At 33.3% G+C, this 14,161-nt stretch overlaps 1 protein-coding gene across 1 annotated transcript; it reads left to right on the forward strand.

Moving 5' to 3' along the window:
- The first annotated feature begins 6,246 nt into the window (after nt 1–6,246).
- LOC122607486 (probable phospholipid-transporting ATPase 4) lies at nt 6,247–13,907 on the forward strand. The gene is made up of 11 exons (XM_043780463.1): nt 6,247–6,375; nt 7,263–9,199; nt 9,459–9,569; nt 9,641–9,917; nt 10,366–10,454; nt 10,793–10,877; nt 11,046–11,255; nt 11,644–11,769; nt 11,910–12,008; nt 12,132–12,323; nt 13,010–13,907. Exons 2-11 carry the CDS (start codon nt 7,419–7,421, stop codon nt 13,682–13,684), a joined length of 3,645 nt encoding a protein of 1,214 aa, XP_043636398.1. The 5' UTR covers nt 6,247–6,375; nt 7,263–7,418; the 3' UTR covers nt 13,685–13,907.
- The last annotated feature ends 254 nt before the right edge of the window (nt 13,908–14,161 follow it).

The raw sequence follows: 14,161 nt of genomic DNA on the forward strand, positions 1-14,161 counted from the left end.
TACTTACCCATTTTTTCCCTAATACATTTTCATTTAGTTGTTCCGATATAAGAATATTCACTTTTACTTTTATCTTAAATGAAACCATATTTTTCTGTATATATAAGAACAAAAGTCATACATATCACGTGCCTTTGTGATATAGAAAGTTTTATTATCACTAATATCAGATTCCACTTTACATATATTCAAAAATATATAGATATCATGCAATGATGTCATTATTCAGCCATGAAAATGAAAGGTTCAACAATGAAAACGAGATATGGAAGCTATATACGCCAACATGTATGTCGATTTCTTTGCTTTAATATTAGGGATAACTAAAAAAAATAGAAAGCACCTTTCGATCAATTCACGAAAATAGCAGTGACCTTTAAAAATTTTGTTTTTTAGAAATGAACTTTCATTTGTTACCGGAAATAGCAACATTTGACACGTGCATATTGTGACGTGGACATTTTTTGATTACGTGACATTTTTTAATGACGTGGCATTATTCTTTATTTATTACTTTAATTTTTTTTTATCAGTTATGTCATTTCCCAAAAAAAAAAATAATATGGTTCCGTTTCAGTTTCGGTTCCGGCAAAATATTTTTTCTCGTCATTATATTCTAAAGCTGATTTCAGTTTCTTTTCATTGATTTTTGTTGAGTCTTTTCCATTTTCAAACATTAAGAAGCTATGTATGAAGATCATAAAGGAGACATAGATCTATACCTTCTTCGTCTATTTCAAGATTTAAAATCTCTAAAAATAGATGTCTGATATGTGAAAATCTAGTTAAATTAAAATCCTTAAAAATACTCCAAATTGAATACCACACACAATCGAGCAGTGGACCCGTCCGTATGCAATATAGATTAAAGTAAGTAAAGGTTCGTTCCACGGAGACTACAAAGAACTAGCGAGTTTTAAGTAGTTAAAAAGCTTTCGGTTTTTAAAGACACCATGTCATCCTAATTTTATGTTGAAAAGTTAGTTGATTGAAAGAGTTAGAAATTCCGAAGAATTTAACGAAAAGAGAATTGTCGATTATCAAATAAAATTAAAAGATCATCCACTTTGACTCCATAACACACATTATTTAGGTTGCATTTATATTAAAACCAATTCAACTTGTTGATTTTATAACGAGATAGAACAAAGAACTCACTAGTTGCACACCTAGCTTATTACCCTATCCGACCCATTAACCAATCTTTCGACCCCTAAGTTCCGTTTACCACCTTCCCTATCAAGACCTACTAAATTGACGAATTTGTATTGTTATTGTAAACAATCTTGTTTATCGATTTTACCAAACCGTTAACACTTTGAATTCTATTATCTATTGCCGTTTATTGTCTTGTTACCACAAGAACAATTGTACCTAATTAACTAGAACAATGCACTCCTAAACCTAGATACCTCTAGATCATTCATACATTATCAACAAAACAGTAGATAAGAGCAAAAGAACTCAAAACATTAAGATTACGACAAAACGTTTAACAATCAACTAGAATTCAAAAGATTATGCAACCATTATTCAATGTGTCACTTCATCTCAGTGGATGATGAAGTTATTTAGCTAGATATAATCATAAATAAGTCACAAATAGTAAAAGAAAGAGTAAACATCTTGTACCAAAGTGCGAAAGAGAAAGAAAAGCTAAGAAAATCGACGTTTGAATGCCTTGAAACTCACGAGCAACCCTTAGATCTTCATGGACGAAAAAGCTGCTGAATATTGCCTCAAAGAACCCTAAAATCGACTGAAAGTGAATGTATATCGAATGGGAGGGTTTTGGTCTTGTATTTATAGAGTTTACAAAAAGTCTTCACAAACCGACCTACAGGTGCGACGCACCAAGCATCAGGTGCGGCGCACGTGGCCTTGTTTCCAAAAATATTTCTACCCGATATGTGATGCACCACAGGGTTGGTCCGCGCCACACCTCCCTGTTTTCTCACATCTTCCAACTTTCTGATCAAAAAATGCTCCGCACCAACCTTCTAGGTGCGACGCACCTGCTCTATTTTCAGCCAAAACTTGTAGTTTTCATTCCGTCTTCACTCGTACGCGCCCATGAACCATCCTAATGCATCTTTTAGTCATCCAAAAGCCGTTTCTAACCATTTCACCTGTTCTAAGCCTGCAACCACTAACAATACCATCAAATCATCGAATATACATGTAATTTGCACATAATTAAGCTTAAAACGACTTAGAAACGATATGAGAATGTATATATAAATGGACATATCAATGCCAAAACATCTTTGTTTTCGTCAGAGAGAGATCCTGGGGATGTTTAGGTAAGACGAGAGTTTCATAGGCCGGATTTGGTTCGTTTAAGAAGAGTTTGTCTGGGATGAGATAGATCCAGATGACGAAGGTCCAGAGGTGTTCTCAAACTCGAACAAACTGTCGACGGTTTCTAAGTTAGTTGAAGAAAAAACCTCCACATCCAACACTGACGAGGTGTTGAAGTAATTTGATTATAAATTAGAGTTCATTGCTATTTTCGTAAATTGTTCCAAAGGTCCTTTCTATTTTCTGTGTTATAAAGAATGCCACGTCATTAAAAATGCCATGTAATCAAAAGATGTCCACGTCACCATGTCCACGTGTCAAATGTTGCTATTTCCGGTAATAAATGAAAGTTCATTTCTAAAAAACAAAACTTTTAAAGGTCACTACTATTTTCGTGAATTGGTCGAAAGGTGCTTTCTATTTTCTGCAGTTATCCCTTAATATTATTATTATCTTTTTTCCTTTGTAAATATCGTATTGAACACGGTATAATATATCACAAACAAAAGGGACCATAAGTATTTTTTAATTTGAATATTTCTCATTTATACATTGAAATCATTTGTATTTTATATATTTGTGGTAAATAGTTGATATCTGCAAGTCAATAATTGGTTGTATATTTATAAGGAAAATGTTAAATGAAGCTCTTAAAGCTTTACTTAACGTGCATAAGGGTTTAACGAATGCCCTAAGGGCTTCGTTTAGCAAAACCCTATTTATAATATGGAGTTAATTACAGAAATCGTCTCTATTGTGTACCGTCACTTGCAGCTTTAATTCATAACTTTCAAAAACAGTTTTGATCCAAAAAATCTTGCTTCGTCAACACTTTTAGTCCTTACCCTTAACGTCTGTTTAAAATCTAGTCACGTGTCAGGCACGTGATGTATATTTTCGTCCTATCCTAAATACAAGGACCGAAAGACGTAAATGATGATAAGAATTTCCAAATTTTAATCATCATCATCATATAATTACAACATTAAATCAGTTCTTTTAAAATGAAAATCAAGTTCAAATTCAAGTCCAAATTCAAATTCATAATCAAAATTAATCAACCAAATCCAAAACTCTTATTATAGTTATTATTATTAAAATTGTTATTATCATTAAAGCAATATAAATATAGATACACAACCAAAAATGTAAAAGTCTTCATATCTATCTATTCTTATTATCATTATCAAATCCATCAAAATTCAAAATCATAGAAACCCATGATACATTAAGAAACCATATGAGAAACCATTATGTGTCGGAGCTATTCTCAGAAATGAAAGAGATATAGACATAGATCTTTATATATGAAGTATAGATCAGAAATATAGATATATGGTAGTGGTGGTCCGACCGTCGGCATCATGGTGTCTGGTGGAATCCGAATTAGAAGATTTGTTCTTTACCTTTTCTCCATTATTCTTAAATTTTTGGTGGTCAATAAGGATTACAAATGGATTTGTAGTTTCATTTTGATTTTCAGTTCTATTTAGTTATAGAAATAAGATGTATATTGTGATTTTGGTGGAAAATAAAATAGAGATAGATGAAATGAGTCACTGTGATGATAATTGTCAAATGATATTGAGATCTGAAGATTTTGTTGAAGAGATATGTTGTTGTTGTTGATAGAACATATATATATATATGTATATATTGAAAGCTATGGACCAAAATCACGTGCCACACACATGACTTCCCTTTAACGAACGTTTATGATCAGGACCAAAACTGTTGACGGGGCAAATATTTTTAGACGAAAACTGTAATTTTTAAAAGTTAGAGATGAAAACTGCAAATAGGAAATCAGGACGGGGACAATTTCTGTAATTAACTCTATAATATGAGATATACGTAACTCATTTATAGGTTGGGTATCTATAAACTCAAAACTTTGTACTATTTTCTATTTAGTGGCAAAGATCAAAAATTAAATATTAAACACATGCAATTGGCTCTAGACAACTTTAACTATTTTTCACAAAGTGACTTGGAATAATAACAAACAATGTTGGTCCGAAAACACGTATTGCTAACGGTGTGACCACAATGACACTCAACCGTTGGCAAATACTACGAAAATTACAAACTTTGATCTAGTCTTTGCAAAGAGTGGGTCGCCTCGTTGTGGGTCCACTACGCCCCACCTACATTCCACTACTCAGTATCTCTCACAAGATTCAGATAAATTGAAATTCGTTTTTTAATTTTTGTGAGAAAAACGAATGACGAAACAATATTTTGAATTCCTACTCATTTAACATTTTACCATATACTAGTAATAATTATGAAAGTTTTAAGTTTTAATACAATGAATGAACGCTCTAAGTTACCATTTTGAGTAATGTGTTCAAACAAAGCCACATTACTAAAGATAGATTCCATTTATGGGTGACAGAAAAAATGAAAAACACTTGCGTATTGACGTATTGTAGGTTTTTATTTCAATTTTTGAAACTTTAATATAAATTAATAATATCTTAGCATCTTTTGCCGTTTTTTTTTTATTATTATTTTTATATTGGAATTATAAACTTGATTGATGAGCGGCTTAATTTAGAAAGCAGTTTTTAAATATTGCTGATAACATAGCTTATTGTTGGTAATTTTTTGGGGAAAAAAAATTATATATTACGATTAATTATTTATTTATACTTCTATATTATATATTACAATTACAAAGAATAGTTAAATGTTAAAAGTTACATGAGAAATATCTAAACTATCATAAAACAAACTCTCACCTATTTATTTGTAGTCATTCACACACATACAAATCTCTCAATATATGTCTCTCTTTTTATTTCATTTGCACCTTGTTAATAATATTCCTTGTAACATGCAAATAGCATGCTAGTTTTTAGTAAAAGACATGAACCTTCTTGTATAATTCCACCCCCAACAACACTTACATGCGAAATGAATTTGAAAACTGCCACGTTGACTTAGTATACCCTACCTTTGCTTTACTTGAGGCAAAGATATAACATCAACTTCACCGATACTTTTGTCATGATTGGAGTTCTATATAATAGCCATTAAAAAAACTTCACCGATACTTTACCCAAAAATCAATATATATATAAACACTAATTTCTTATTTTTCCAAAACATTATAAACTAAAGATTTTGCGGATGATAAATAACTTGTTTGTAAACGTGAATAAAATAGTATATTATTTTGTCATTAAATTTATAGATCAGTTTTCATACATAAGATGTTATCGTTTATACGTGTTATTAAAAACCCTTCAAATTATTATTAGCAAAAATACAAATTCTAGTGATTTTTTTCACCTAATCATTAATCAGCATGCTTACTAAAAATCTATATCTATAACTATTTATAAAGCAAACTAGGTATTTTATTTTTTAAAATCTCTTAATCTAATAAAATATTTATGTCATATATACTTTATTTACTAAATTACCTTCGTTAACTTTTTAAATCACATGAATTATTTTACATCAATTATCTATTTTTTTCGTTGCCGTTGCCATTACAAGTCGTCACCGCCACCACTGACACGTCGCCTTAAATACATACACATAATAATTTATATGTTTCAATTTAAGTATTTATAAACAGATACATACAACTTTTTTTCTGATACATCTATCCTAAAGTTTATTTAATATAATAGATAATAAATACGAGTAATAAAATATGAGAATATGTTAACAAGATACTTTCATTTGCCATGAATTAAACTTCCAAAACAAAATATTGAAACTTTTTGCTCCATAGTCCATTTGGCATTATTTTAAAAAACCAAAGACATACCCATGTATTTATTTAACTAAAAAAAATTAATTAATTAATTAATTTTACTTCTAGAAACTAGAATTTAGGGGCAGAAGTACCCCCTTATTATACTGTCATTCATGATTTTATTTCATTCAAACACATATATACAAATAAATAAATAAATACAGGGTTTTTTTTCTTTATTTTTTTTTTTACAAATAACTTTTTTTCAAAGATCCCACTTCGATTTGTAGCTGACGAATTGTGATCTCTGATCTGGGTTTGCTTCCATTGTTGATATCTTCAAGAAATCTTGTGAATTTAAGGTACAATTTCTGAAAATTTATTTTCTTTTTTGTAATTAATGTTTGGGGTTGTTTAAAATCATGTTTTTATAAATGGGTGTTGATTATTGTTTAGTTTAGTTGGTGGTGTTTTGTTAATTTGATATTATGGATAATGTATATTCTTTGATTCTTGATTCTTAGCTGAATTTTTAAAATTTTTAAAAAGTATAAATTTTTTTTTTTTTAGTATTTTATTTGTTTTAGTTACATTAATTCAGTTATATTGCAAAGTTTGAAACTCATCTTTATTTATGTTATTACCAAAGTAATTAGTTACTAATTAATGTGTGTTTGTAGAATTTTGTTAATGTTGAAGAAGTTATGCTTTTAGTTTATGTGTATGTATGTTGAAATTCTTGTTGTATAATGTGAATCTTGAAAATAAGTTGATCAAAGGAATTAGTATATTTCTGATTTTGATCAAAAGAATCATGATCATAGTTATGCACATGTTAGGACTTTTAAATTTGGTTATGGGAAATAGTATGGTTTTTTTTTGTCCAATTTGGCTAAATTTTTAAAAACTGTTAATTATGTTGATTTTGTTTTCTGTTTGCAGTTTATGCATATCTAAAACGAAAACCATTATTATATAATGAATTCGAACAACAAACATAATTAGGCACAGGGAGGGATTTTTGAAGTTGATTAATGAGTCATATTTATGAAGTACTTCTGAATAAGTATGTTTTTTTTGACGTGTTTGGAGCATGGCTCTTTGACGAAGTTGCTGAGTATATTGCTTCAGATTAATTAAGTCTATGTGGTTTTTTTAGTATGAAATCTTTCTTAAATGATGTATATTGTATTGTTTGGTAAAACTTTAGATGAGAAGGAGCTTGATTAATGAAATCTTATATATGCAGGGTTTCTCTGATTTTTGAGTTGCGGGCTCGGTTTTCTTCAAATTCTATCACGCACTTGAAACTGGTCCTTTGACTTTTATTTGTGGTATAAATCGTAAAAGCGGAGCTGTACAAGTAATGAGCTTTTAGTGAGTATTGCAAGAAGTCTTATAAAAAATGGCTCATGGGAGGATTAGGGCTAAGCTCAAGAGAAGTAGTCTTTACACATTTGGATGCATAAGACCGCCTCGTGAATCAACAGACGAGCCTCATCAATTTCGTGGGCCTGGATTTTCTCGACATGTTTGTTGTAATCAACCTCAGTTACACCAAAAGAAACCACTAAAATACTGCAAGAATTACATATCAACCACAAAGTATAATGTAATTACATTTTTGCCAAAAGCCCTCTTTGAGCAATTCCGACGTGTAGCGAATGTCTATTTCCTCTTAGCTGCATTCCTGTCATTGACCCCCGTGTCACCTTTTTCAGCTTACAGTATGATTGCACCATTAGCTTTTGTGATTGGGCTTAGTATGGCTAAAGAAGCAGTTGAAAATTGGCATCGCTTCATGCAGGATATGAAGGTTAATATGAGGAAAGTGAGGGTTCATAGTGGAGATGGTGTGTTTTTACCAAAGCCGTGGATGAATTTACGGGTTGGAGATGTTGTAAAAGTGGAAAAGGATCAGTTTTTCCCTGCGGATTTACTATTACTATCATCTAGTTATGAAGACGGGATTTGTTATGTTGAAACAATGAATTTAGATGGAGAGACAAATTTAAAAGTTAAAAGATCCTTAGAAACAACTTTAACTTTAGATGATGATTCCACTTTTAAAGATTTTAGAGGAACGATTAAATGTGAGGACCCGAACCCGAATCTGTATACGTTTGTTGGGAATCTTGAATATGAACGCCAGGTGTTTCCTCTCGACCCAACTCAGATTTTGCTTCGGGACTCGAAGCTTCGAAATACAGGCCATATCTACGGGGTGGTGATATTCTCGGGACATGATAGTAAAGTGATGCAAAATGCTACTAAATCGCCGTCCAAAAGAAGCACAATTGAGAAACAAATGGACAAAATTATATATGTCCTGTTTACTCTTTTGGTTCTGATCTCATTAATCAGTTCCACTGGTTTTGCTATTAAGACGAAATACCAAATGCCAAGCTGGTGGTACTTGCAGGCTCCAGATGCTGAGGGACTATATGATCCTGGAAACCCTGCAGCATCTGGGTTTTATCATTTGGTTACTGCTCTAATTCTGTACGGGTATTTGATACCAATTTCACTTTATGTTTCTATTGAGCTCGTGAAGGTTTTACAGGCGTTGTTTATAAATCAAGATATTCACATGTATGATGAAGAAACGGGTACTCCTGCTCAAGCTCGGACTTCTAACCTGAATGAGGAATTAGGAATGGTGGACACAATCTTATCTGATAAAACTGGGACTTTAACGTGTAACCAAATGGATTTTTTGAAGTGTTCAATTGCGGGAATCCCGTATGGCATGCGGTCAAGTGAAGTTGAGCTAGCTGCTGCCAGTCAAATGGCAATGGATCTTGAAGGACAAAATGGTGATTTTACACGACGTAGTGGACAAAACGGGTCAGAAATTGAATTAGAGACAGTTGTGACTCCCCGAGAAACTTCACAAGTTGCTATTAAGGGGTTTAGTTTTGAGGACAGTCGGCTTATGAATGGGAATTGGTTGCGAGAGCCTAATGCAGATGTTTTGCTGTTGTTTTTTCGGATACTTGCTCTTTGTCACACAGCGATTCCAGAGCTTAATGAAGAGAAGGATACTTATAGTTATGAAGCTGAATCACCAGATGAAGGGGCTTTTCTTGTTGCTGCAAGAGAGTTTGGGTTTGAGTTTTGTAGAAGAACGCAATCGAGTATATTTGTTCGTGAGAGGCATGGTTCTTCTCAAGAATATGTCGAAAGGTTTGCATTTGATTTTGATCATTTATATTATTACTGCTGTTAGATGTGGCAAGTTTGAACCATCCATAATAAAACGGATCGATTTGGGTGATAGAAGACCAAAAAGGTTAAGTGGATCACATGTTCTAAAATGTATGTGCTTTGACACACTACGGAACCATCCTGACCCACCCATTTTGCTACCTTTCATTGCAGTTATCAGCAAGCCTGAGTTATCTTTCCCTATTATAATTACTGACTTGCACGTTTTTCTTCACAGGGAGTTCAAACTCTTAAATCTTTTGGATTTTACAAGCAAAAGAAAACGGATGTCGGTTATTGTTCAGGATGAGACCGGACAGATTCTTTTACTGTGTAAAGGTGCAGACAGGTCAGTTTCGTGTTGCAATTTTCTACAAACATTATACATACACATATTTACATCTTGTTTGTTGATTGCAGCATTATATTTGATCGTTTATCAAAAAATGGAAGGGTCTTTGAGGAGGCCACCACAAAGCATCTGAATGATTATGGGGAAGCTGGATTACGTACGCTAGCACTTGCTTACAAAAAACTTGAAGTATCAGAATACGATGCATGGAATGATGAGTTCGTAAAAGCCAGAACTGCTATTGGCGGTGACCGAGAAGCAATGCTTGAACGGGTATCCGACATGATGGAAAAAGACCTGATCCTCGTTGGTGCCACTGCTGTGGAGGATAAACTGCAGCAAGGGGTATGTATTATGTAATATATTACCATGATATAAAACTGAAGAACCATTCTTCCCCTTATCATTTGTTTCCAAATGAGCAGTTTGGGCAGACACTGGGTACAGGTTTTGTGAGGCTCAAAATGGTCATTAACTTGAATCAGTTGGGTCCAGATATATATATATATATGTATATATTTTTTATAACAGCAGGGAGATTTTTAAATTTTCTAATAACAATTACTTGTAACATATGATTACAGAAGTATATTATTCCAATGATGATGCTATTTTTCTATGTGAAGGTGAATAATGGTCGTCATGTTTCCCTTATAAGTTATAACTATTTATTATTTTACTTGCTAGGGGATTCAACAGGACCTGACCTGAATTTACCGATATATAAGTAAACGGGTTAAAATTTACCATTAGTGTATTGTTCCGTTAGCTTAACTTTCTTTTTTCTTGTCAGGTGCCTCAGTGTATCGATAAGTTGGCACAAGCAGGTCTAAAGATATGGGTCCTGACAGGCGATAAGATGGAAACTGCAATCAACATAGGGTACGTTTCACCATTTGGAAAATAGGCCCAATCCCATCTGTAGTTAGTGGGTGTTCGGAACTTGAATGTACATTTTGCATATCCTGTTGTGTGTTGAAGTAGTTTCTTGAGTGTGTGGGTAAAAATGGTCATGATAATGCTTCTCTGGTTTGGTAGAGTGGATATAGATTTGAAGCAGCCTTTAAGAAGTTAATGTAAAGCTAAATTATCAAGATCTTGATTCTTTCAAAATGCTATGGTCACTTCAAAAAAGGCACAACCAACAACCTACATATCACGTAAACAAATTTAATTTATGAATTTCTCAAATAATATGAACTTTTCTTTTGGTGGTCAAGGTTTGCATGCAGTTTGCTGCGGCAAGGGATGAAGCAAATATGTATATCAACAAATATAGATATGCTAAATCAAGATTCCAAGAAGGTACTTATTATAACCTGATGCTGGTTTCTGTTTTAAATTGTGATGTTAAAGTTACGTCTTTGCTCATTATCGTCGTTAGATAAAAATATGGTCTTTTTAAACTACATGTGTAGTTAAAAACTGCAACTTAAATGTCATTTATGCGAACTATCATTTCTTATTGGTCAGGCTGTAAAGGAGAACATTGTATTGCAAATCACAAATGCTTCTCAAATGGTTAAGCTTGAAAAGGATCCACATGCTGCATTTGCATTGATTATTGATGGGAAGACGCTAACGTATGCTTTGGAGGAAGATTTAAAACATCAGTTCTTGAATTTAGCCGTTGATTGTGCTTCTGTCATATGCTGCCGTGTCTCTCCTAAGCAAAAGGCCTTGGTAACCTCCTTAATTCATTAAAAAGCTTACACTAGTAATTAATCTATTAAATATGATTACAGAGCTTCTATGTAATGGATAGCTTAGGTTAAGTAAGCAACCAACACCTTTTATGTGAAGTAGATTGGGAAAGTTTTAACTAGATAATAATGTTTTTTTGAATAAAACTATTTAGGAGATTTTAAATGCTTAAGTATGATTTTGAGATTCCAATCATACAACCAGCAACGAATACACCCATCTAACCAATTAGCAACAATGTATAACCCACGTTGACCCATTTCACATAAGGTGTTAGCATTGACGTCTTCATTTTGGGTTTCGGACCCATCACCCATCTTTTGATTTTGTTATAGGAATAATATATTCATATCAATGTTGGCATTAGGTTACGAGATTGGTTAAAGAAGGCACAGGGAAAACAACTTTAGCAATTGGAGATGGTGCAAATGATGTAGGAATGATTCAAGAAGCAGATATTGGTGTTGGAATTAGTGGTGTTGAAGGAATGCAGGTTTGTGATATACAAATGAGTTTGTTTTTTGGATTTTAATGTCTTTTTGAGTATGACACTGGTGTTCGAGACTTAATATGTTGAAGGGGAACCTTGTTCTAGAAGAATGTGACTTACAAACGTGATGATTTTGTGTACAGGCTGTGATGGCTAGTGACTTTGCAATTGCACAGTTCCGTTTTCTGGAGAGGCTTCTGGTTGTACATGGTCACTGGTGCTATAAGAGAATCGCTCAAATGGTAACTTGCATGGAAATCATATTTTCAGTGCTTTGACAATAAATTTTTAATGGCAAACAAATTGGATTGTTATTTTATTTATGTATTACATTGATCTTTGACATATGATTCTTTCCAACACAGATTTGCTATTTCTTCTACAAGAACATCGCATTTGGTCTTACCCTCTTCTACTTTGAGGCATTTACCGGCTTCTCAGGGCAATCGGTGTATGATGATTGGTATATGCTTTTGTTCAACGTTGTTCTTACATCATTGCCCGTGATTGCACTTGGGGTCTTTGAACAAGATGTGTCCTCTGAGATCTGCTTACAGGTTAGCTTTCATATACCCGTTTACTTCCCTCTTGAGATATATATGTAAGATAGGTTTATTTGGGCTGTATATATCATAAGTTCATTACTAACGTTTCAAACTGCTGTCTTTTAAAAAGCAAAAACAGAGAAAAAAAAATGGAAATATGTCAGATTGGCCAAACAGTTTAAAAGTGGCCCAATTTATCATCAAGAGTTTAAAAAGTGCCGAATTACTTTACTATAAATTGATCTGGTCCGCACAATCTGTTTTGCCTTGCCGTATAATTTTACCTGTTTTGACCCCTTGATCAACTCACCTAATTTTCAGCCGTTAGCATTACTGGAGGTGGTAAAATAGACAGGGGGCAGGTTGGATAAAAGGCCAGAATGGGCAGGGTTTGTATGGTTGAAAAGGGATGTTGGATTGGGTTTACTCACAAAATTTTTGTCCCTGCTACAGTTTTGTTTTGTTAATAATTTATGTGTTAAACATGACTATCAAAACTGCTTGGTACAAGAATTGAGATATTTAGAACCCACCTTGAAATACTCTTTTGGCCCCTTCTTAGCTCAATTTTTTTGACTTAAACTGTTTGAGATAAAACTTGACCCAAATTAAACCATTGATAACTGTGGGTTGAAACCATTAGGTTACTGTTTTCGTATATTCCATTTTATATTTACGCCTCTTGGATCACATTGCAGTTTCCAGCATTGTATCAGCAAGGACCAAAAAATCTGTTTTTCGACTGGTACCGAATCTTTGGATGGATGGGAAATGGTCTTTACTGTTCCCTCATCGTATTCTTTCTCAACATCATCATTTTCTATGACCAAGCTTTCCGGATAGGCGGGCAGACAGCTGACATGACGGTGGTAGGGACTGCTATGTTCACATGTGTTATCTACGCAGTCAATTGCCAGATTGCCCTCACGATGAGCCACTTCACATGGATACAACATTTTCTTATCGGTTTTAGTGTCTTAGCGTGGTATGTGTTTCTTATACTATATGGGATGATGTCCCCGGAACTTTCTGGAAACGCATATAAAATCTTTGTGGAAGCACTTGCTCCTGCCCCGATATTCTGGCTAAGCATACTTCTAGTGACGGTGGCATGTAATCTCCCGTACTTAGCTCATATATCTTTTCAAAGATCTTTCAATCCTATGGATCATCATGTTATACAAGAAATTAAATACTACAAAAAAGATGTTGAAGATCGACATATGTGGACTAGAGAAAGATCGAAAGCTAGACAAGAAACAAAGATTGGGTTTACAGCAAGAGTAGATGCAAAAATCAGACAGTTGAGGCAAATGTTGCACAAGAAATCATCTGTGTTAAGTCCCCGTATTGCATTGGCGGCAACACGATAACCTTTTTCTTTTTCTTTTTTTTGAATGTTTTTTGGTTTTTTGATCATGTTTATAGTTAAATGTGTAGGGTTTGTCAGTTCATTTTCTCTCTTTGTTGGTTTTTTGGGGAATTACTGGTTCTTTTATTCATTCTTGATATAAGGAGAAAGTATAGTAACCTTTGTATGTAGAAGATTAACAAAAACTGTTTTGCAGCCAATGACAATGCTCAGCTTTTTTGTAAGTCTTTGCTACAAGTGTTCAAAATCGGATATACACTAAACGATTCATTCTTTATACAATTGTGAAGTGTTTGGGGAAGATGTTAACATTCACGAAGCAACGTCATACGGCATAGTCAGCCTATTAGTCTGTATGAGGTATTGAGTCGTTATAGTTCAGTTAGTTTTTAGGTTCAATTAAATTGCTCAGTTATTTGTTAACGAATTTGATAAGGTACTAAACATTTAAACTTAAAACTTGTGATAAAACAAGTAT

This window comes from Erigeron canadensis, chromosome 7 (genome assembly GCF_010389155.1).
Source record: "Erigeron canadensis isolate Cc75 chromosome 7, C_canadensis_v1, whole genome shotgun sequence".
Classification (NCBI taxonomy): Eukaryota; Viridiplantae; Streptophyta; class Magnoliopsida; order Asterales; family Asteraceae; genus Erigeron; species Erigeron canadensis.

What these genes read in the sequence shown, in the direction of transcription:
- LOC122607486 (XM_043780463.1), top strand. Translation starts at nt 7,419, where the DNA reads ATGGCTCATGGGAGGATTAGGGCTAAGCTCAAGAGAAGTAGTCTTTAC. An exon ending in AGGATAAACTGCAGCAAGGG is followed by an intron (nt 9,918 to 10,365) that starts GTATGTATTATG and finishes TTTTCTTGTCAG; the next exon opens with GTGCCTCAGTGTATCGATAA. An exon ending in GAAACTGCAATCAACATAGG is followed by an intron (nt 10,455 to 10,792) that starts GTACGTTTCACC and finishes TTGGTGGTCAAG; the next exon opens with GTTTGCATGCAGTTTGCTGC.